Source organism: Diabrotica virgifera, chromosome 1 (genome assembly GCF_917563875.1).
Source record: "Diabrotica virgifera virgifera chromosome 1, PGI_DIABVI_V3a".
Classification (NCBI taxonomy): Eukaryota; Metazoa; Arthropoda; class Insecta; order Coleoptera; family Chrysomelidae; genus Diabrotica; species Diabrotica virgifera.
The window spans coordinates 75,757,257-75,782,705 of record NC_065443.1 but is presented as its reverse complement, the minus strand read 5'-3'; the positions used below and the strand labels follow the sequence as shown (position 1 = coordinate 75,782,705).

At 33.1% G+C, this 25,449-nt stretch overlaps 1 protein-coding gene across 2 annotated transcripts in view; it reads right to left on the bottom strand.

The window, feature by feature from the left end:
* Window positions 1–25,449, bottom strand: part of LOC114330237 (troponin C) — a 164,591-nt gene that overhangs the window by 44,640 nt on the left and 94,502 nt on the right. For both annotated transcript variants that reach the window (XM_028279560.2, XM_050641701.1), the window contains exon 4: window positions 18,797–18,916. In XM_028279560.2, coding sequence (XP_028135361.1) covers window positions 18,797–18,916 — 120 coding nt within the window. The remainder of the gene's footprint in view (window positions 1–18,796; window positions 18,917–25,449) is intronic.

Here is a 25,449-nt window from a genome sequence, read left to right as displayed (position 1 = left end):
AGCAGTGCCAAATCATTAGAATGTATCTTTTCATCATGGTTACGTTAATTTCATTACTTGTCAGATATTTTTTTTTTGTTTTTGTTTACTCTACAAATAATATCTCTAATTCTCTATTCTAATTAATGATGTCAATCGGTTTCCATTTCTTGCCGAAATACATTAATAATACGCCGAAATATTTGTAATCTTAATTAACGTAAATAAACATCAACTTTAAAATTGACATTTCTCTAGCACAGCTATACGACACCCACACGGAACTGACCGATCTTGCAAAAGTGTCAACATGGTATTATAATAATAAAAACGTAATCGCATTGACGTATCGCAAAAACGATTATATTGAGAATTTTAGAATTATATTAATGAAATAACCAAAAACATTTTTTATTATTAATAATATAAATTTTATAATACAATCCTTTAAGTTAAATACTCCATAAAATAATAATTTTATTTAAATATATTCGACAATCGTACGCTACTGGTGTGACAGTTGCGGGTTGCTAAATTTTTACTTCTTTTTGTACACACTTTGATTCAAAAGTATATAGCTTTAAAATACTGTAGCTACTGTTTTTATAAATACTAGTCCTGTCGTCAGTGGGGGTTCAACGGCCTCCTTAGTTGAGATGGACTTACCCAAGATTTTTTTATGTATTTTGACCCGTAGAATACGAATTTTTTTGGGTAACAGTCGATCCGGATATCGGTAAGTTTGTAATAAACAAAGAACTTGAGGAATCACATAACAGCGATTTTTCGCAAAACAAAACATTGTTTTGTACTTTTTGGGTCATGCTAAGCAAAAAATGTTTTTACAAGTTTTTTCGTAGAATGCACAGTTTTCGACATAAACGCGGTTAAACTGTCAAAAAATCGAAAAATTGTAATTTTTGAACCCGAATAACTTTTGATTGAAAAATAAAATAGCAATTATTCTGCTTACCGCATTTGAAAATTCAAGTCAAATTCTATCGGTTTTGATTACTTTCATTGCTAAAAATTAATTTTTTTATTGTTAAACAAAGCTATAAACACATAGTGATTGAATGATGTTTTCAATGCATTTCCCATTTGAAATCGAACGAGTAGGCGCGCATACTGAAAATTTCTACGTATACCACATTCCACGAATATACGTCTGTTTTGGATTATCGCGAAAACGAATATTTTACTGTCCAAAATATGAAGAACGAAAGTTAATTGCAAAGTATATTGTTGTTTATTGGAGTAATTATTAGAGCAAAATACTTTCGTACTTCTTATGTTGCACACTAAAATATTCGTTGTCGCGATAATCCAAAACAGACGTATATTCGTGGAATATACCATAGATTTCGTACATTAAGAGGAAACAGTAGCGATCAACAAGTAGCGAAAACGCGACCCAAGATTGCGGCTGTAATTTTGAATATTTTTTCGAGATATTTGGCACACGTATTCTTAATATAATAAATAATGGCGGTACAGAGCCCAATTTGAAAAATATATTAATATGTGTAAATTACTCTGTAATTAAATACAATATTAAAAAAACGAGCCTGTACCACCATTAAGAAGAACAAAAAAATACAATTTCTTCAAATAAACTTTTTTATCCGATGCCTAGATTTTGTGTCATTTTGGAACTACTAAATTTTTTTATTTCATTAGTAGTTCCAAAATAACACAAAATCTAGGCATCGGATAAAAAAGTTTATTTGAAGAAAGTGTATTTTTTTGTTCTTCTTAATGGCGGTACAGGCTCGTTTTTTTAATATTGTATTTAATTACAGAGTAATTTCCACATATTAATATATTTTTCAAATTGGGCTCTGTACCGCCATTCTTTATTATATTACGAATACACGTGCCAAATATCTCGAAAAAATATTCAAAATTACAGCCGCAATCTTGGAACGCGTTTTGGCTACCTGTTGATCGCTACTGCATCACCTTAAAACGCATGCATTGGGCACGGGAAACACTATGTGTTTATGGCTTTGTTTAACAAATAAAAACTTAATAATTTTTACCAATGCAAATAATCAAAACCGATAGAATTTGACTTGAACTTTCAAATGCAGTAAGCAGAATTGCTATTTTATTTTTTAATCAAAAGTTATTCGGGTTCAAAAATTGCACTTTTTCGATATTTTGAAAGTTCTACCGCGTTTACCTCTAAAACTATGCATCCTACGAAAAAACTTTTAGGACCATTTTTTGCTTAGAATCGCCCAAAAAATACAAAACAATGTTTTGTTTTGCGAAAAATCGCTGTTATGTGATTCCTCGAGTTCTTTGTTTATAACAATCTTATCGACATCCGGATCGACTGTTACCCAAAAAATTCGTGTTCTACGGGTCAAAATACATAAAAAAACTTGGGTAAGTCCATCTGAATTAAGGAGGCCGTTGTACCCCCACTGGCGATAGGACTATATCTACATGATATTAAATATAGCTTAATTTAAAATCTATTTTAATTATTGTTGTGTACCTCCACTATTGTGTTTGTGTCTGTATTAGAAAACCATATGCCAAATCAAAATACTTCTTTAATAGATTATTTTGAACAAGAACGAAATATGTATTTGGATTCCCTTTTACCATTAACTGCAGAGAAGTAAGATAACGAATTTAGATTTCTTAGATTAGGTTTATTCGAAATATGATTATTATTAGATTTAGGTACAGATCAGAAAGTTTTTTTTATGAATTTTAGGGTTTGCAGTACTTAGTTTTAAGAATATTAAATAATCTATTTTATTGATTATACCTACACTATGATAATATTGTTGTTAATTAATATATTTCGGCAAGTAATGATAACGAATTGACATCATTAATTAGAATAAATAATTATAGATATTATTTTTATAACAAAAGAAAAATATATCTCTGACAAGTAATGACATAAACGTGGCCATGAAAAGTCACATTCTAATGCAGTGGTTCTTAACCTTCGGAGTACGAAGATCATATGACTTACTTAGATTACGATGATGGGTCAAGCGTGACCCATTCTCATTTTATTTATAAGGATGTTTTAAATAGTCAGTATTATTAAACAGTATCTTTAATTCAAGAAAAAACAAACAAACATAACAATTATAATCCTAAATTATTGTATTTAAATTTTTTAAGATGGTTCCCCATGGGCATATACTAGTTCGCACCGGCGGCCAGATTTTAATACCTTACAGAAAACGGGCATAGGTAAATTCGCTCCGGCCATATATTTGAATACGTATACCCGTAAACAGAGACAGCTGCAATTTACGTGTACCTACAAACATATTGAGAATATTCTTCGAAATCCGAAGACTGGGTCAGCACTGACCCGGCATCATAGATGTTACGTAGAGGAAAAACTGTAATTTGGATGTTCGCGAATTATATACGAAAAAATAGATTGAAACAAATAAGGAGAACTTACGATCAATCGGATTTGTAAAAAAATTATTTCATAAAATATTAAGAAATAAGTGAATTTCGGGTCACGCTTGACCCAGTCTTCGTACTCCGAAGGTTAACCTTTTCAAAGCTGGGGAACACTTGACAAATTTTGAAAAAGTCGCGGAACACCATTGTGTTATTTTATAGGAAACACTAAATAAGGGGTGCAAATGTAAATGCAAATGTAAATAAAACACGTTATTTAACTGCAAATACATGCAAAACCAAAATATAAGAATAAAAACATATTCTAAAAATAGAAATTAACAAAAAATATGTAGATTAGTAAATACATTTTATTACATTTTATTTTACAATTAGATGTATGGGCATAACTAACATAATAACATAAAAATTAAACAAATTTAGTGCGACACTTGAGCCTGATGACTTTTGCAAATTTTAGCAATGTCCGGTCTAATATGCGATAGCGCTACCCTCATTTCTTCATCAATATACCCAAGTCTTTCACGTTTCTTTGTTTTTATGTTTGTGAAGGTTCAAAAACCTAATTCACACAAGTATGAAGTTGCAAACTGTAGTAATACCTTTAATGCTCTTGTAGAAAGAAGTGGGTGTTCAGCTTGCACAGAAATCCAAAATTCTTCAAGTGACATTTCGGAAAACTTTAGTTTCAGAGTGCGATCCGTTGACAAGCCTACTAACTCTTCTTGCTCTTGTAATGATAGCTGGTATTTCGACATATTAATCCAGATAAAAGGATTTCGAATCCAATCGTAATTATCTGTATTTAGGGAAGAAAAGTAATGATCAAGTTTTTTTCTAATAGCGTCAAATATTCAATGATAACGGATTTCATCTCTTCAATATTTGCGCTAATACTGGGAAACATATCCAATGTAACTTTTTCTAATATGCGATTTTTCCAAAGAGATATTTTCTTTTGAAACCCTGATAATTTGTCAGTACAAGACAAAATATTTTCAGATTTTCCTTAGACACTCGTGTTAATATTATTGAGGTATTTAAAAATGTCAGTCAAATATCCACACAAGACAATTTGGCATGGCACAATCTTCATCACCTTTCCATGTAAAGCCATAACTCAAATATTCTTCCGAATACTGGCGATTTACTTTTTTGGTTGGTTGGGAAATGGGAAGCTGTCCCTCCACAGAGGTATTGGTACCTGCTCCATAGTTTATATCTTGTGCATCGTCAGAACTACGTTTTCTTTTAATAAGGAATTTGTCCATTGCTGCAATGCGAAACAAATTTTATTTTAAAAGGTGATTAGTTACAAAAGTAAATTAACAATATTCATCGTTGTTGTTGGCTCTAAGTAACCTTATTTTTATTTTAACTTGCTGTTAAATCTTAAATAAACTAACCTAAATTACTTACCTATCAACTGGAACTTAAAACTCAATAAAAATAATGCGTCGTTTTCGGCGAGAAACGGTTGCGTTCACGTGACAAATAGGGCGTATTCAAGCAAAACAAATGAGCAATCTTAAGCTTGGAGTTCGCACCACTACCGAGGACCGAGACAAGCAGTGTTGCCAGGTACACCAGGAAACAGGTAACCGGGTAACCTCGACAATAAATACACGCATAGCATACGCCAAAGAGATTGTCAAGAGAATTTTTCATTCTTCCCGATCTCTTGGAAGCGACACAATTTCACGTAGGTCTGCGAGATTAACGTATATTTTTCGCGGAACACTTGCAACACATTCGCGGAACACCGGTTAAGAATCACTGTTCTAATGTTTTGACAGTGCTCTTACGTCAGAAATTTTGACCTACGTAATCTTGCTTTTGTAGTAAAAAGACTATAGTTACTCATACTCCGAGGAAAAACAACACGCACAGGAGAGAGATAATTGGACAGAAATAGTCAAACAAATTACAGGACGCCACAGGACATCATATTGCTGAGTTTTAGGGGATACAAATTTTAGTTGAGACACCGTATATAAAATATAACGGAATTTATTATGGATTTGACTTTGTTAATTAAGAATCCTGTTGTCTCTACTTTCATTTTATGTCTGTATAATCTAAAAAAAAAATCATGTACTGTAAAGTAATAATCTTTTGGCGAAGATGATTGCCTTTACCACTTCCCATTTCCCATTTCTTCACGTTTACCTAACTATTACCGTACTTTTATTATTAAGTTTTATGTCAATCGCTATCTTCAATAAACCTCAGAAAATTTTATAATTCGCAGTTTCCTTAAATTTAGGTTCCACAAATTCAGCTCCGTATTAGCTTTGCTCATAAATGGGAATTTCATTCGACGTATTCTTGCGGGACCAATTTCGTGTGAAAACGACTATTGATTGGGGATTATAGGTTCGTTACCTTGGGAAATATAGATAGATACCTACCAAATTTTGCCGAGAATTTAAACAAAACGATTTTAAATGGGGAGTTCCGTTAACAAGCTGCTAGATGTCTCATAACCAACAATAAAATTATAATTTAGAGCCTCTGAAATTATAGCCTTGCTACAGCGAAGTATCTTCGTTTATAAGATTAAGATACAAGCCCGACGTGTATAACTTGGGGTCAAAAAGAATATGCAGCACAATTTTAGTTTTCTGAAGTAGAAGTTATAACTGTTATAAATTAAATGAATACGATTAAGGTTATTATTTTATATTATGTGAAGAGTACAGGGGAAAAACAAGGAATGTCACATTTTATACATATTGAGATACACACCAATAAAGGTTTAATTCTTATGATATCTAAAAACTACTTAGGAGATAGCAGAATTCTAGCAATTCTTATTATATAATTTTAGTATAATATTAATCTATATTAAGTAAAGAATGCAATAGCATCTCTTAAAGATCACAAAGCACCAGGAAATGATGGTATAAATGGAGAATTAATAAGAAAATGAGGAAACGTTTTACATCAAAAATTGTATGACATTATTCTCAGAGTATGGCAACAGCAGAAAATGCCTAGAGAATGGAATGGAAGCGTTATAATACCCATACATAAGAAGGGAAATAAAGAGCAATTCCGAAACTACAGAGGCATATCGCTTATTAGTACAGCGTATAAGATTCTGTCAATTATCTTACTAAAGAGACTCACTCCGTATTCGGAAGATATTCTAGGCGACTACCAATGCGACTTTCGAAGTGGAAGGTCAACAATAGATCAAATATTTACCATCCGACAAATATTAGAAAAAAACTGAGAATTCAACCGAGATGTACACCAAATATTCGTAGATTTCCAGCAAGCATATGACTCGACAAAAAGAAGCAGACTATGGCTGGCAATGCTAGAAATGGGAATACCAAGAGAATTAGTGCAGCTCACTCAAATGTGCGTGGCAGACTCATATGCACAGGTAAAGATAGGAAACAGAACATCGATGCCATTTAGTCTAACATCAGGGCTTAGACAAGGAAACCCTTTATCACCATTGCTATTCAATTTGGCTTTAGAATACGCAATAAGTAAAATATCGTCTGAACTAACAGGGGGATTCGCAAATCGAGGATCAAAACTATTGTTGGCCTTTGCCGATGATCTAGATGCAGTCGCTCATTCTACAAGAGACGTAAGAGAGGTGTTTTCACAGCTCGAGGAGGAAACAGGTAACCTGGGCCTTCGAATAAATGAAGAGAAGACGAAATATATGCTGGTGACCAAAAATCCAAGACCAAGAGTTAGGCAGAACGTAACTATTAATGACCACAACTTTGAAGTAGTAAAAGAGTTTAAATATCTGGGAGCAGTAATCACAGAGGACAATCACATAGAAAAAGAGGTCTCAGCAAGAATAGCTGCGGGAAATAGAGCATTATACTCCCTATCATCATTATTAAGATCTAAGCTGCTGAAAAGACAATCTAAATTAAGACTGTACATGTCAATTATTCGCCCAGTTGTTACATATGGGAGTGAAACATGGACTCTACATCAGCGAGAAATAAATAAATTGCTGATATTTGAAAGGAAAGTCCTCAGAATGATATTTGGTCCTCAAAGAGATGAATTGACAGGAGAGTGGAGAAGGCGCCGCAATGCTGAATTGGTGACTCTATATAGTACTGAAAACATCGTCAGATATATAAAAGCTAATCGGATAAGATGGGCAGGTCATGTAGTAAGATCAGAGGAAGACAGAGTGCTAAAGACAGTGTTCTTCGAGAGACCAGACGGTAGAAGATCAGTGGGCCGTCCCAGAAAAAAAAGGAAAGATGATGTTGAAACCGATCTATCTAGGATTGGGGTACAACAATGGCAAATCGAAGCGCAAGATCGCAGATGATGGAGGGCCATAGTGGATGCGGCGAAGACTCACCCCGAGTTGTAAAGCCAGTCAACAAGAAGAAGAAGATTAATCTATATTAACTTATTAATTTAAAATTGCACCAACAAACTGCTAACATTCCTCATTTTTATTCAGTGGCGCGTGGACAATCCTGGTTCTTCGCCTGGATACAAATTCTTAGAAAATTTATATAGACTGATCTTTCTGGTTATTGTCCTGAATGGATATGCTAAATACTACTCAGTTTTTGCTACCACATGGCGAGAAAACCAACACTCAAAAAAATTTAGTTCGTAATATTGATTAACAGTGATTACTGAATAGTATTTCGTTATCACAACAATTGAATTTGTTGTTTCAACGAACTTTTAGACATTGACGAATGTATTTGGTTATTGTCACAATGATTGAATAATAATGGTGAGAATAACTAGAGTACATTAATCAATAACACTCAATGTATTCAGCCAATAACTTAGTTTCATATATTTAATAAATACTGTTAATTCTGGCAGCACCTCACGTTCTTGATTTCGTAGATGACAAGCAATTACCTTGGTTTATCGTGACAACGTACAGATTTCATTAAAACAATGTAAAAATGTTGTTAATACAGAGTAATATATGATTATTGAATAGATGTAAATTTATTGTTGTGACAACGAATGCATTAATCAATCTACTACTGCATTTAATACCCACAATCAATGCGTTCATTGTGCCAATAATCGTAATTGTTGAGACAATAAATGTTTTGCTTGACCATTTGAAAGTTAACGGCTTTTCCTTATCGTGATATCCCTAGCTTATCTGTGTTACCGAAGTGCCGAATAATAATTGCATTTCGTTTTCAAATGTAGCCCGTAGTAGAAGGAAGTTTTTGTGTGTCTATTATCGTGAAATTTCGGTCGAATTATTTTAAATGTATTCATTTTTTTCGAATCCTCAGAAAACTAATTATTATTTTTGAAAATTTAAATACAAGTCACAGGGGTGAAAAAGAGAAAATTTAGTATGATTTTTAATTTCAAATAAGCATACCATTCAACAGAAACTTTTTGTTTATTCTAAGGGACTTTCTGCCCTCAGTAATAATGTTAAATTTTATTCTGCGTTTAAATTTTTCAAAAATACTTATTAGTTTTCTCAGAATTCCAAAAAAAATTAATGCGTTTAAAAAGAATTCGATCGAAATTTTGCACCTGCGCTCTCAAAAAGGATTAAAATGTTATACATTTTTGGAATCACTATTTCAAACGCTTTTAAATAAGCTGTCACGTGACGTACTTTCCCATTTAAAAAAATCAAAGTTACGCCGCGCCTGTCACCTCAAGAGGGATCGTGTAAAGTTCGAAACATTGATGTTATAATATACTTTGATTATTTTAAAAATCGACATGTCCGAGCGTTTTGTTTATGTGCTAAAAATAAATAAGTTAATAAGGGGGTGGGGGGAGTGTAACACTTATTCCAGTACACTGTATAAGTGAAATCATATGAAAAATCACACAGTGTAAAGTCCTTTAGGTTAAGGACAAAAAAGGGGGATTTAAAAAATTATTATTAATCAATTAATATCATACATTGGGCTATTGCATTCAGTAATTATTATTATAAAATACGTTCATAGTAGGAATGAACGAAACTGATTGTAAGAATGAATAGAATTGCTTGTAAGAAAAACCGTATTTATTGTGGGAATGAACGGAATTAATTGTAACAATAAACGGAAATAATTGTAGAAATAAACGAAATACGTTGGGAAAAATAACACTGTTATTGACACAACGAATAGTCTTCGTCGGTCAATTAACAACGTTGTTGTTTCAATAAATAGTGTTCGTTGACTCAGTGAACAGAGTTCGTAATATCAATAAATAGTGTTCGTTGACTCAGTGAACAGAGTTCGTAATACCAATAAAGTGATATTATGGTATACATAATGAATGTTCATCCATTAAATAAACCTAATACATTGGCTCAACGAACGAAAATAAAGAATTGATGAACATCGTTTTGTTGTCCCAATAAAACCAAGAATTGGACAAATTTTAAGTATTGCGTTTGTTGTCTGAATTAACATTTTTAATGATATTACGTACCTTTTTCGTTGAGTGAAAATTCATGAAAAAGTGACATTCCTTGTTTTTCCCTGTACTCTTCATGTGGTTTTTCCAATTAATCGATATCTTCTTCTTCTTCAAGTGCCGTCTCCTAACCGGAGGTTGGATATCATCATCACTATCTTTACTCTATCCACCGCTGCTCTGAAGAGTTTTATAGAACTGCATCTAAACCAGTCCCTTAAATTCTTAAAACCATGACACTCTCCTTCTTCCTATACTCCTTCCGCCTCTTATCTTTCCCTGTATTATCAGTCTTAGCATTTCATATCGCGGTCCCCTCATTACGTGTCCCAGATATTGTAACTTTTTTATGTTTATTGTGTTTATTATTTCGCATTCTTTACCCATATCTCGCAGTACTTCCGTGTTCGTTTTCCTCTGTGTCCATGCTATTATAAGCATCCTTCTGTAATACCACATTTCAAACTACGATATGCTTAACATGCTGCTTTTAACGCTTAACAACTACGATAATTCATGGATAAAAATATTGTAGAATATAATATTTTTAAATTATAATGTGAAGTAAATTTTTTTGTGCTGCAATCCTTAGCCCTCCCAGTATCATAGGAATAGGATTTATTTTTGGAATGCGATGTTTTAGTGACCAAACTACGAAATAATTTCGCCATCAAGAACGTGCTCTATTCAAATGCAAAAGTAAAAAATGCCTTTAGATACCTTGTCGGTTAATGATGCGCAACGCGCACCCTTAGATGACCTTAAGCAGGCCGCGCACTGAATCGGCATAGAGCGATCGGCTCGGCTAAGAGCAATCGGCAGATTTTGCTATTCATAGAACGTTCGACTGTCGAACGTTCTTAGGCGGTGCGCGGTGGCTTATTTATTTCCATGTATAGCAAAATCTGCCGATTGCTCTTAGGCCTTGTTCAGATAGGGCGGTTTGCCAACGTTTGACGCCGCGGTTTACCTGAAAAACCCAACCGCCGCGGTGCGAGTTGCCAAGAAACAAATGGAATCGAACATATTATGCAACCTTTTCGTCGTCAAATCGCGGCGGTTGTAAGTTTACTAGGGGAGGAATGAGACCGCCAGTCAATCGCTCTCATGTGTACGCTGCAAACGTCGGCTAACCGCGGCGTCAACCGCTGGCAAACCGCCTACATAAAAACAAGCCCTTAGCCGAGCCGATCGCTCTATGCCGATTCAATGCGTGGCCTGCTTTACACTTCATCACATAACATGATATTGGATAAAAACAAAAAAGATTCGGGCAAAAAACTATACCAGTGTCCAAAATGGTAAATAAATAACGTGTATATGTTACTTTTTATTCTATATTTCTATCAAGAAAAAACTTACTGCTTATGTTCTGACATACAAACAATAACAGACCACGCGAAAACATGCAAACGATAACTATATTATATAGGGTGTCCCAAAAGTAGCGGAACGGTCGAATATTTCACGAAATAAACATCGTATCGAAAAACTCAAAAATACGTTTCAATAATTTTCAAAAATCTATGAAATGACAGCAAACATGACCCCCCACTCCACCCCCTGGAGGTGGGGTGGGGGGTATCTTTAAAATATTAAATGGAAACCGCCAGCTTTTATTGCAGATTTGGATTGCTTATATAAAAGTAAGCAACTTTTATTCAAGATATTTTTGCGAATTGTGGATGGATGGCGCTATAATTGGAAAAAACTATTAATCGTGATAACATAGGTAAATTATAGAAACGGTCTAAAGTCTAATATCTTGAGAAATACACTTCGAAATGAAAAACAAAAAAAGACGTTTAATATTTTTCAAAATCTTATCGAACGACACCAAACACGACCCCCTCACCCCGCCCTGGAGGTGGGGTGGGGGTAACTCTAAAATCTTAAATTGGAACCGGAATTTTTTATTGCAGTTTTGGATTTCACATGAAAGAATAAGTAAGATTTATTCGAAACATTTTTTAGAATTGTTGATAGATGGCGCTAATAAATCGTATTTTTCCGATTATAACGCCATCTATCAACAATTCAAAAAATGTTTCGGACAAATGTTACTTATTTTTTATGGGGAATTCAAATCTGCAATAAAAAATGGGGGTATCCATTTAATATTTTAAAGTTACCCCCCATCCCACCTCCAGGGGATGGGGTGGAGAATCATGTTTTAAACACGTATGTTTTGGTTTTTCATTTCGAAGTGTATTTCTAGAGATATTAAACCGTTCCTATAATTTACCAATGGTATCACGACAAATCGTTTTTTCCGATTATAGCGCTATCTGTTCACAATTCGAAAAAATATCTCGAAAAAAGGGTTGTTTACTTTTACGTAACGAATTCAAATCTGCAATAAAAACTGGGAGTTTTCATTTAAGATTTTAAAGTTACCCCCCAGTGGGGGGTCGTGTTTGCTGTCATTCGATAGATTTCTGAAAATTATTGAAAACGTATTTTTCAGTTTTTCAATCCGATGTTTATTTCGCGAAATATTCGACCGTTCCACTACTTTTGGGGCACTCTGTATATACACTGGTATTTAGGCGTCAACGCCCTTCCGGTAGGCCGATCAGACGCCCACATATTCCAGTCTAAGCGTCAGATTCATATTAGAATTTTATACTGACGCGTTACTTTGCGATCCTCCAGTTGAAAACTCTGTTAAAGAGGAAACAGTAGCGATCAACAGTAGCAAAAACGCGTTCCAAGATTGCGGCTGTAATTTTGAATATTTTTTCGAGATATTTGGCACACGTATTCGTAATGTAATAAAGAATGGCGCTACAGAGCCCAATTTGAAAAATATGTTAATATGTGGAAATTACCTTGTAATTAAATAAAATATTAAAAAAACGAGCCTGTACCGCCATTAAGAAGAAAAAAAAATACACTTTCTTCAAATAAACTTTTTTATCCAATGCCTAGATTTTGTGTCATTTTGGAATTACTAATGAAAAAAAAATTTAGTAGTTTCAAAATGACACAAAATCTAGGCATCGGATAAAAAAGTTTATTTGAAGAAAGTATATTTTTTTGTTCTTCTTAATGGCGGTACAGGCTCGTTTTTTTAATATTGTATTTAATTACAGAGTAATTTCCACATATTAATATATTTTTCAAATTGGGCTCTGTACCGCCATTCTTTATTACATTACGAATTCGTGTGCCAAATATCTCGAAAAAATATTCAATATTACAGCCGCAATCTTGGAACGCGTTTTTGCTACCTGTTGATCGGTACTGTTTCACCTTAATACCAATCAATTGATAAGTGTGTACTATGCATTGGTTTACTCATATATGGCCTATAATGTTGTCTTGTGGGGAAACTCTAGGAACTCTTCTAGAGTTTTTATAATTCAAAAGAGAATTCTTAGACTGATATTGAATATTGATAATAGACAATCATGTCGTAAATATTTTATTTACACAGACTGCTGACTTTCCATGCTTTATATATCTATAAGCGTATTATTCATGTTAAGTCTAAATTTCAAAATTTTACCTTCAACTCTGATTATCATAGTTACCCGACAAGGCACGGGAGGTTGATAAGCGTGTGTAAACATTCCACAACTCTTGTTGAAACTAGCCCTGATTTTGCAGGATCTAAGTTTTACAACTGTTTGCAACTTGATATGAGAAATGAAAATAATATTCAAAGGTTCAAAAATAGATTAAAATCATGTTTAATCCAATTATGCGTTTACAACTTAAATGATTTCTTTGACTTAATAAAAGACTACGACTGAGGAACGACGGGGTTAAGAAACGCTCTATATTGCATAATTATTATTTTTTTATTAAATTGTATTTTGTTGATTGTATTTTATGTAATTGTCCTATATGACTTTTATGTTGATTATGTTTTGTTGATTATGTTTTATATACTACATGTCTTGTCCTATATCGCATTGTGATCGAATTGGATGAATAAAGATATTCTATTCTATTCTATACCTCTAGTCTTTTTTCTTTTCCGTTGACCTGGTTGCGGCTTGAACGCGCATTCATTACGGCGAAGTGAAGTGCGGTCAGCCGCTAGTCCCACTGAGCTGTCTTATCGACAACTATATCGATAAACCACGTAAACGATAACTACCAACCGGTAAAGGATCTCCCGACGTTCATTTGTTTGGGATAGATCTGGCAGTTAACTCTAGATGGCTCGACAATATACTTGTTGCAATTTTTTAGCCAACCCTCCCCCTGCATTTTTGACTTTTGATTTGCTAATCTTATGTGCTTTACTTAAGTTCTCCCTCTTTAATAACCCTTCTCCAATCCTACAAATTCATCACCAACATTTTTTTGCTCTCTATCAATATCTACCAAAATGTCATCATCAGCCAAAATCATTGACCAAGGAGCCCTTTTCTTATCTTCTCTGCCTTTACATCAATAATATGCTTAAACAGGTAGGGTCTCAGTGAAGAGCCTTGATACAAACCAATATGGTTGAAAACTGATTTGTTTCTAACCCTGTAAATTTCAAAATGTTCGTGCAATAAAATCTTTTTCTACGGCCTTGCTAAAGGAGCCACTTTCACGCACGCATTTCTTTTCCGAAAGTTGTACTTTCCAGCACGGCGTGCGTGAAGGTAAATTTTCCCGCACGGCGTGCGGGAAAGTAAAATACCTTGTAATATGACATTATATTATATTATAATTCATGCAATAAACTAATATTTAGATATTATTTACTAATTTATTTCAAATTTATCTTATTGTGTTCATGTTTTAATGAAATTAGCGCGATTATTTCATTCATAGGAGATTCCGACCAATAGAAAGATACAGAAATCTAAATTAAATCGATAATTTTTGATAATTTCCCGTCGTCAAGTATATTACGTCAGATGTCCTTCGTTGCTACGAAAAAATACATTCAGTGACATTAATGACAATTAATGTTTTAAAAATTATAAAAGTGATGACTTTCAATCGTCAAATATTTATAAAAACTGTGTGTTTAATGGTACTTACATATATAAATTACAATAAAATTTTGGTTTTGAACAGTTTTATTCATGAAATAATCGCAACAAATTGCACTCGACCTCTGAAATTAATATAGAATTTTTGCTCTCGTGACATTTTGACATAATCTCACTCGCCTTCGGCTCGTGCAATTAAAACTGTCAAAGTGTCACTCGGGAAAAATTCAATAATTTCAGAGCTCTTGTGCAATTACTACTGATAATTCGATGAAATAAAATTATTTTAACATAATATTTAAAAGTCAGATCAGTAGAAAATTACAGTGGTTTGGAATCGTCGTCATGGAAACCAATATCGTCGTCGTGGTAACCCATTATATTGAAAGTTTGGTTTTGACAACCTTGCCAAAGAACTAATTTGTGTATTTTCACGTCTAAATAAAAATTGATATAACTCTATTTTTGTGGCTTTTTTCCAAACGTACGGCCCTAGAAAAAATATTGTTCCTAACTCATGCGGAAAGTGTCTTCCCCGCACTCGACTGCTTGCCCGAACTCCGCTATCGCGTCGTTCAGGTAAACGGCATTCTCGTGCGTGAAAGTATCACTTTTCGCACTAGTTAGGAGAATAACTGTTCTTCGCGTTTTGCATATTTTATTTTGTGACGTCAGCATTTATTGACGTCACAGACCGAGTTCTGCGTTGCTATTCAGTTTATTTCTTAACAAAATCTGTAATTAGAAGAAAGTCTGTCATTAGAAAAGTCTCGCCGATAAATCTCCTCGCTCTCTGAATCTAGAATATTAACTTAGAAGAACCAGAATTTGTCACAGCGATTGCGAAAATAACTTAAAATTAGTGTAACAACTTATTCGATATTGTCACCCATACCTGTTCCTGTTACCTATAGTGCGTAAATAAATAAAAGTTTGTATCGTGTTACTCTTATCTTTTACGTAGGTACTAAAAGAAACTCCAAATGATACAGTCCATTCAACAACTCCAGAAAATACACCAACAACCCCAGAGGTGGTTGAAGATTCACAAGAACGGAATAAACAATTCACTTTCAAGTCGCCTGCCTTTTCTCCACCAATCATCACCGAAAAACTTTCGATATACATACACCGGCAAAATTAGCCGAACACCTTATAAATGGGACATGTTTGATGTCACAAATTTCCTAAACCAGTGGTCCGATTTGAGCGATTTTTTTAGTATGTTATAGCCTTATTATTTAAGAATATCATTGTGATAATATTGTTGCTAGACAGCTAAATATCATTTTATACCGGGTGTAAAAATAATACTGTATTTTTTTCTTAAAGTTTGGAACACCCTGTGGACTATTCTAGCATATAAAAAATATTGAAATTAAAACTAAATTATAGCCTTAGGCTTTCTTAACATTTTCTTTTTTGATTCATTTGCTTATGTTGGAAAATAAAAAAGTTATGGGCTTTAACAACTAGCCATGTTTTTCATCGATAAATCGTCATAGTAGGGGAGGAAAGTATGCTAACTTTGCAGTTACTCGAGCGTTATGGGGACCTATTGAATTGTGAATAGTATGTGTTCAAACCAGAAAAAGGTTAAGTTAAGTTTTCCATATAGTGGGTGATGACTTTTCATTTTTTAATTTATTTTCCATTTTTAATAATTAGAAAAAATGTGTCAAATAAAAGTTTCTTATTTTTACGTAAAGAATCCAAATCTGCAATAAAAATTTGAGGCTCCTATTTAAGATTTTAAATTAAATCCCCCACCCCACCTCCGTGGGAGGACGTGTTTGGTGCCATTCGATAGATTTTTCAAAAATATTGAATAAGTGTATTTTGCAGTTTTTCGATCTGATGTTCAGCTAGTTCAGCTGAAATCCACGGAAGGTCGTCCTTGTGACATTGCTTACATCGTTTATTAATTTATTTATTTAATACATCTCTTGAATTACTTTAGGATTGTTTATTAAACTAAGCAGATAATGATGGTAGGGGAGCCCAAGCGGGGATTTTTTCAGTTACTCGAGTGCGTCAGATTATCACATGGGGGGAAACCTTGTACCCTGTAAATGTACCTATACCATATATTGGTTCTTAACACCGGGAATTCACTAAAGGGGACTGAAAAAAAATCTATTCTTAGAAAAACTCGAGATCGTCAGATTAAAATAAGGTAAGTTAAGTACATGCAAAATAGTGTATATTTAAAAAATCTGACGATTTGAGCTGGGCGTAAGAAAATGGGTGAGTCACAAAAATCTGAAAAATACGTGTTCAATATTTTTCAAAAATTTATCGAATAATACTAAACACGTCACCAACGGAGAGGGTGGGGGTAAATTCAAAATTTTAAATACGATATTTCGCGAAATGAACATCAGGTCGTAAAACTGCAAAATACACGTATTCAATATTTTTCAAAAATCTATCGAATGGCACCAAGCACGTCCCCCCACGGAGGTGGGGTGGGCGGTTACTTTGAAATCCTAAAAAGAAGCCCCCAATTTTTATTGCAGATTTGGATTTTTGACGTAAAAATAAGCAACTTTTATTCGCAAAATTTTTTTAAATTATGGATAAATGGCGCTCTAATCGGAAAAGAACGATTGTTTCAAATGGAAAATAAATTAATAAATGAAAAGTCCCCCAATATATGGAAAACTTAACTTAACCTTTTTCTGGTTTTAGCCGTGACCCGTCAAAATAGCCCGGTCCAAACAGCCCCGTCAAAAAAGCCCCGTCAAAAAAGCCCCGTCAAAATAGCCCGACCACAAAATAGCCTCGACAAAATAGCCCGCAAACAAAATAGCCCCGACAAAATAGATCGCACACGAAATAGCCCCGGTCAAAACAGCCCCGACTAAAATAGCCCCGGCTAAAACAGCCTCTTATAAACAATTACATAATTATTTATACAAGGTGTCCAAAAACTTTTTTTAATTTAAATTATTTGACAAAAAGGAAGAATGTATTTAATTTATTTAATTTAAAATGCATTTTACTGCTGCCGGAAAATAGAAAAAAATGTTTATATCATAAATAAACATTGATTTTCGCTTAACTTAAATGTCCAAACTTCCAAGAGGCAGGGAAGACAGGACTCGAGTTCTCTGAAAAGACCATTTTTATTTAATGTGGTTAAGATAAACATCTAAATTGAGGATAATTACCATTTCCGAAAAAATGTATTTTTAAGGAATGATTTCGTGATGAATTCTGAAGGGAGCTTTTTTGTCGGGGCTATTTTGTCGGGGCTCTTTTGTCGGGGCTATTTTGTCGGCGGGCTATTTTGTCGGAGCTATTTTGTGTGCGGGATATTATGTCGGGGCTATTTTGTCGGAGCTTTTTTGACGGGGCTATTTTGACGGGGTACCAGTTTTAGCACATACTATTCACAATCCAATGGGTCCCCATAACGCTCGAGTAACTGCAAATTTAGCATACTTTCCTCCCCTACTATGAGGATTTGTCGATGAAAAACATGGCTAGTTGTTAAAGCCCATAACTTTTTTATTTTTCAACATAAGCAAATGAATAAAAAAAAATGATGTTAAGAAAGCCTAAGGCTATAACAAAGTTTTAATTTCAATATTTTACATATGCTAGAATAGTCCACAGGGTGTTCCAAACTTTAAGAAAAAACACCATATTATTGTTACACCCGGTATAAAAATATATTTAGCTGTCTAGCAACAATATTATTGCAACGATATTCTTAAATAATGAGGCTATTACATAGTAAAAGAATCACTCAAATTGGACCACTGGTTTAGGAAATTCGTGACATCAAACATGTCCCATTTTTAAGGTGTTCGGCTAATTTTGCCGGTGTGTGTATAATTAATAAAAGAGGGAAAAAAAGGCTTGTGAAGACATAAAAAATCTTGGCTGAGGAATATCAGAGATGGAACTTACCCTCAGTGTTGAACAGATGTTTCGCGTTGCAAAAAACAGAGAAGCGTTTAAAGAAGTTATCGCCAACCTTCGTTAGAAGACGGCACAAGAAGAATAAGAAGAATTAATAAAACTAATTATTCAATAATAATTACCTTCTTTATCGTATAATCTAAAAGCGTCTTTTAATTCTTTTTGTAAAGTTTCGTCGTCTTCATTTTCCAAAAAATGTCCAGCCACCCTGCAGAATGAATCGAAATTGACAGTTCCTGTATCTGAAAAAAGAAAAGATTATTAATTTTTTAGCTTTGACCTTCGATAGAAAAAATAAGAATAATTTCAGAAAACAGTTTTGAAACTGGTTTCCAGTTGAAACCAGTTTATCAATGAAGTTTCAGTTTTTGAAGTGAATACCTCTTATCGTTCGGTATGGAATTTTGGCGGGGGTAAAATCGTATCAGGCGTACCTCAAAAATCGTGACACGAGAGGTTACCTTGTGGTTAACCCTCGCGGTATAGGTACGTTATTTAAAATAAAAACTAATATCAAATAATTTTACATCTCAATGAAAAAAAATACAATAATATAATAGTATTAATAAAATCATGGCGCTTTTTTGAATGTATATTAATAAATGTATGGGGTGTATTTGGGGAGCAGTGGCGTAGCAGCTACCCAAACAGTCAATATGTCTCAAACGCGTCTTTCACGTAAAGAATCTATTTGGTTTTTTACTATCTTCAATTTTGGTAATCATAACTATTTTGTTAAAACGTACAGTTTTTGAATTATTTATGAAAAACCGCTTTACAGCATGCATTTATATCACGAAAAATGCAAATCTTTTATCTTTAATGACTCAAAAAGTATTGATTTATTTTAATAACTTGACATAACAAATTTTGCTTAAAATTTGTCCCTCTATCGATTTGTGGGGTTATTTTTAATAAAATAGTATTCACCCACGAGAAGGGGTGGTATCCACCCCCAGGGCAAAAGTGCAATTTGGCACAAAATCAGTTTTGTTTCTTGAGGTATGCTCTAACTAGCTACCAATTTTAATTCAAATCGATGGAAGTTTAACAAAATAGGAGGTGAAACCGTTAATGACTGCACTAACTTTCCCCTTTCATCCCTTATTGCTACTTCCTGTATCCACTGAGGTGTCAGCCTGAAAGGGGTCATAATTGTCAATATACAATTAGTCCAGAAAGCCACTGCGCATCCGCTAGGAAAAATATTCTAATTCGGATTTTTTGCATAATCTTACTCAAAAAGGACTCCTTTTAACAAATTTGCATGTTGCCAGGACCAAAAGGTGGTCAAAAATTTTTTAAACTTTTTTTTTTTTCCTAAAATTATTTTTTTTGCATGGAAAAAAGTTTATTTAGGTTTTTTGGATCATTCCAAACAGAAAAGGTCTTTAGTGACTTTTCTCTAAAAATGATGGTTTTTGACATATAAGCGATTACAAATTGAAAAATTGCGAAATCGGCCATTTTTAACCCTCCAAAACTATGTGAAAAACTGAAAATTTGAATGTTGCCAAGGTAGGTAGATATTCTTTAAACATCGATTGATGAAATCCCGAAGAGTTTTTTGCAATATAATATTCAAAACTCCTTTGTTTTTTAATTGCTAATCAAACGTGCGCGACACTATTTTCCACCGACAGTATGGTGCAAATGAAAGGAATAAATTCGATATTTCGTAAGCCGGCGACTTTAAGGAAAAATCCCGAAACAGGTCGATTTTTATTTTTAAGTTATGATATTGTGGCTTATATGGTATACTAGTGACGTCATCCGTCTGGACGTGATGACGTAATCGATGATTTTTTTAAATAAGAATAGGGGTCGTGTGGTAGCTCATTTGCAAGGTTCTTCAATTCTCTATTCAGTAATGTAAACATTTACATAATTATTTATACAGGGTGTCCTTCTACTTCTTTTTTTTTTGTCAAATAATTTAATTAAATAAAAGTTTTTGGACACCTTGTATAAATAATTATGTAAATGTTTTTATTACTGAATAGAGAATTGAAGAACCTTTCAAATGAGCTAGCACACGACCCCTATTCTCATTTAAAAAAATCATCGATTACGTCATCACGTCCAGATGGATGACGTCACTACTATACTATATATGCCACAATATCGTAACTTAAAAATAAAAATCGACCTGTTTCGGGATTTTTTCTTAAAGTCGCCAGTTTACGAAATAACGAATTTATTCCTTTCATTTGCACCATACTGTCGGTGGAAAATAGTGTCGCGCACGCTTGATTAGCAATTAAATAACAAAGGAGTTTTGAATACTTTATTGCAAAAAACTCTTCGGGATTTCATCAACCAATGTTTAAAGAATATCTGCCTACCTTGGCAACATTCAAATTTTCTCAGTTTTTCACATAGTTTTTGAGGGTTAAAAATGGCCGATTTCGCAATTTTTCAATTTTTAATCGCTTATATGTCAAAAACTATCATTTTTAGAGAAAAGTCACTAAAGACCTTTTCTGTTTGGAATGATCCAAAAAACCTAAAAAAACTTTTTTCCATGCAAAAAAAATAATTTTAGGAAAAAAACAAAAAAAAAACGTTTAAAAAATTTTTGACCACCTTTTGGTCCTGGCAACATGCAAATTTGTTAAAAGGAGTCCTTTTTGAGTAAGATTGTGCAAAAAATCCGAATTAGAATATTTTTCCTAGCGGATGCGCAGTGGCTTTCTGGACGAAATGAACACATTTCACAGGAAAAACTCCATATTACTTATAACGATGATTTTTCGGCTCTAGCTCTCCGTCTAATATGTTTGATTTCTATACCTAATCGACATTCAATACACCAATCTCTATACAGGTAATTTCACAGTAGATTCTTTGACAGTAGATACAATATGTATTGCGGTCAGATAGATAATGATCATTTCTCAAGCGCAATAACCTTTTGCAAAGTTGACACTTTAACTGATAAAATTTCCAACACAAATAAAAACTAAACTTTGTTTTATTACAAACATCCAATTTAAAATTAGTTTAAATTCCTGAGACTCTTTCAAATTTCATTAGTAATTTAATAACTATTATATTGGATTCTGCTTAAAACGGGACAACGCTATCACGAAAAGAAAAAAGAAATTAAAATTTAATCCGAATGTGAGTGAAAATGGAAATTGCAATGAATAATTTAGCCTGGGAAATCAGAACCTGTCACAACAACTTTGACGAACAGAGCAAACTAACAAAACTCATATTTAATGAGTTCCTAGTTTGTTATATTGAAATATTGATTAGATCCTACCGTTCAGAAATTAATTGCAGACCCCTATTTGGAGCAAGTAAACATTTAGCTGGCTGAGAAAAAAGTGGGAGATGAAATCATATGTTGTCGGAAAATTCAAATGATATAACGAATAGATTTCGAGTGAACACTATTAGTCCAGGGCCCATCTGTTTTGAGATGGACGTTGAGAGGTGACTCAAATTTTTTTGCAGAAATTGCTTGAAAATAACTCAAATAATAATATTTGAGTTATCCTCCCTCTCAAAAAGGTCCGGAACATTGTTTAAATAATTAAAATGTCAAAAAATTAAAGAAAAATTCGATTTTTTTCTTCGTTTTTTGATTATAACTTTAAAAGTATTCATTTCCCAGAAAAGATGTACTGACATAAAAGTTGCCTAATTAAATTTCGTACAATATAGAATCAGTTTAAAGTTGAAAAAATGGTCACCCTTGTTGCAAAATAGCAATAATTGCGAAAAAAACCATTCAAAAACAAGTATTCGCATTTTACGGTTTTCAACCATTTATTACACTTATTACCTTCATATTTCACCCAAAAAAACTTTATGATACAGTAAAACAATACTGTAAATGTCATTAAGGTCTGATTTTATTATTGTTTTTGAAATATTGTTTAAACAATTGTATATGTTTAAAAATAATAAACTTTTATTCTCAAGTTAAAATATATGAAGAAAGAAAGTTTTTGCTAAAAAAAGTGTTATTTCAAAGGATAGAGTATGGGTTTTTATTTTGCCATAAACAAATTTATTTATTTATATCGAAATATAATAAAAATTAAAATGTATCAATAATTATCAAAGGTCATTGGAATGCCCATTCAGAGCAAACTATCCGGTGTCCTGCGCGCAACACCAATAATAATTGTTTATTTTAAAAAAATTCCTGACGCCGTGGTGGTTAATCGATTTTAGTTTTGCAAATTTCAAATGAAAGGTACGGTACACTTCTATAAGCAAAAAAAACTTAACTTACTCTCTGCTTTATTTTAAGTCCTGTAACAGTTTGAAAAAATGAATTTTTTATGCGAAAGCTGGATTGCAAAATTTATTTTGCAAAATCTGTTAAACCGATCTTAATGAAATTTACAGTATTGTTTAACTGTATCTAATAGTTTTTCTGGGTGAAATTTGAAGGTCCTAAGTTTAGCATAAATGGTTGAAAAACGTAAAATGCAAATACTTGTTTTTGTATAGTTTTTTTCCCAATTATTGCTATTTTGCAACAAGGGTGACTATTTTTTAAATTTTAAACCAACTCTATATTGTAGGAAATTTAATTACACAACTTTTATGTCAATACAACTTTTCCCGGAAATGAATACTCTTAAAGTTATAATCAAAAAACGAAGAAAAAAATGGAATTTTTCCTTCATTTTCTGATATTTTGATTATTTAAACAATGTTCCGGACCTTTTCGAGAGGGAGGATAACTCAAATATTATTATTTGAGTTATTTTCAAGCAATTTCTGCAAAAAAATTTGAGTCACCTCTCAACGTCCAAATGTACTAATATATTTACAGATGCGCCCTGGTCTATATTTGCGAAAATACACAACATCCAATTAATATGGCTGTGAAATTGTACGTAATGTATCGTTTCATATTTGATTTATTTATTACAAACTAGAAAATACTTTTGTTTTGTCTAGTTTGTAATGGCATTTGTGAAGAAAATGAGATAAAATGGATATTTCGGTACTCATCGGGTCTTCAAATTAGTCACAAAAAACACATGTGGGGCTATATTAAAGATATAGTATACCTTAAACATACAACAATTTATAACATGAGGGTCAGAATTAGAAACGAATTATAATGATATGCTTACAAACGTATGCAAAAAGGTCCTCAGATCATTTTCAAAAAGGGCTATAAGCATAATATGTTGACCTTCTACCCTGAAGCATCTTCTACCTTGAAAATATCTCGTTGATACAGTGCTTTAAAGGACCTCGAAATTTTCAAACTTTTGCACGATTCTGCTGCCTTTTTATTCCGCCAAGCTGCGTTGTTACAACTTTTTTCATGTTCGAACCCGGGGAACGGACTACATGTTCTGCCCACTGCAGACAGTGTCGCTTGAACAATTTTGGTTATAACTTTTTAAATACCCTCCATAACATAAAAGACTCTGAGGAGACACAGGGTGCTTCATTAAAAACATATTGCGATGCGTTAAATTTTATTTGTAATGAGTTTTAAACTGAACGCAAGAGCCTCCTATTTTTGTAAATATTTTTTCTTGGTATCTTCTGTAATAACAGATATTAAAGACTTTGCCACCAAAGTAGACTACCTTCTAAGTTGTTATAGAATAAAAAAGAACGGAACAAAATGTAACAAAAAGTAGATTTTAATAAATCCAGCTTAAAAATTCGATGCTCAATTCAATTCAAATTAACAAAATATTCGACAATTACTATTGATTTAAAAGTCAAAACATGACTAATGACTAGTTGAACCAATAGATCTTAAGCTTAGGACGTGCCTTAAGCTTAAATATAAATGAATCGGTCATTTGAGGCGCTCAGAGCAACAGTGGCCTAACCCACATCCCACAATTTTACCAAAACGCATTTATTACATTAAAGTTAACCCTTATTTAAGTATTTTCAAATGCAATATGGCTCAAGCAACCATTGCTTGAGCTGTTCTGCATCTGAAAATATTTAAATAAGGGATAACTTTAATGTAATAAAAGCGTTTTGGTAAAATTGTGTAATGTGGGTTAGGTCACTGTTGCTCTGAGCGCCTCATTTCGAAAACAACATAAGTCCATAATTTGAGGTAATATGACTTTTCGACGCCATGATGATTTTAAGATTGAAATCAAACATTCCGCATGAAATAAACATAAAGGAGTATTCTCACGGTTCGATTTTAGTGGATCAACTAAAATCGGTCAAGTTTTTGTTCACACATTTCAATCAAAATTGATATGAAGCAATTATTAGTTTTAATAAAATGGCGCCAAGTGTAGTTATACGTAGAAGTATAAATTATTAGTAGTTTACTGATTCAGCAACTCACGAAAATTATGTAAACGGAGTTAAAGAATAAAGAACATAAAAAAACCGTCCCTTCTGGATACGAAATTGAATTAAACGAATAAAAAAAAACAAATTAATGTGGTGTTTCAGAAACTCTGCTAAAAGAACTTGCTTTGGAAGATAGAAGATATAAAAATCTGAGCATAACACTCTCTGACCATTTTAAACTTATTTTGTTGATTTTTACGAAGGATAAATTTTTACGCAGACTGACTTTTTACTGACGAGATAATAGTGATTCCAGTCGACAAACAAATGCTCATACGCTTTAAATGTGATTCAACTTTACTGAAAAATATCAAGTAGAACGATAAAGTTTGACTCGATCAATCTTTTGTGGAATCGAAAAAAGTTGACCGATTAAAATTGATAGGTCTGGATCCCGCGTTTGAAAAAAAGTTGATTAATATCAAGCTGAAAATTTGTTAATAGCTTAGGGGTGTCTAGT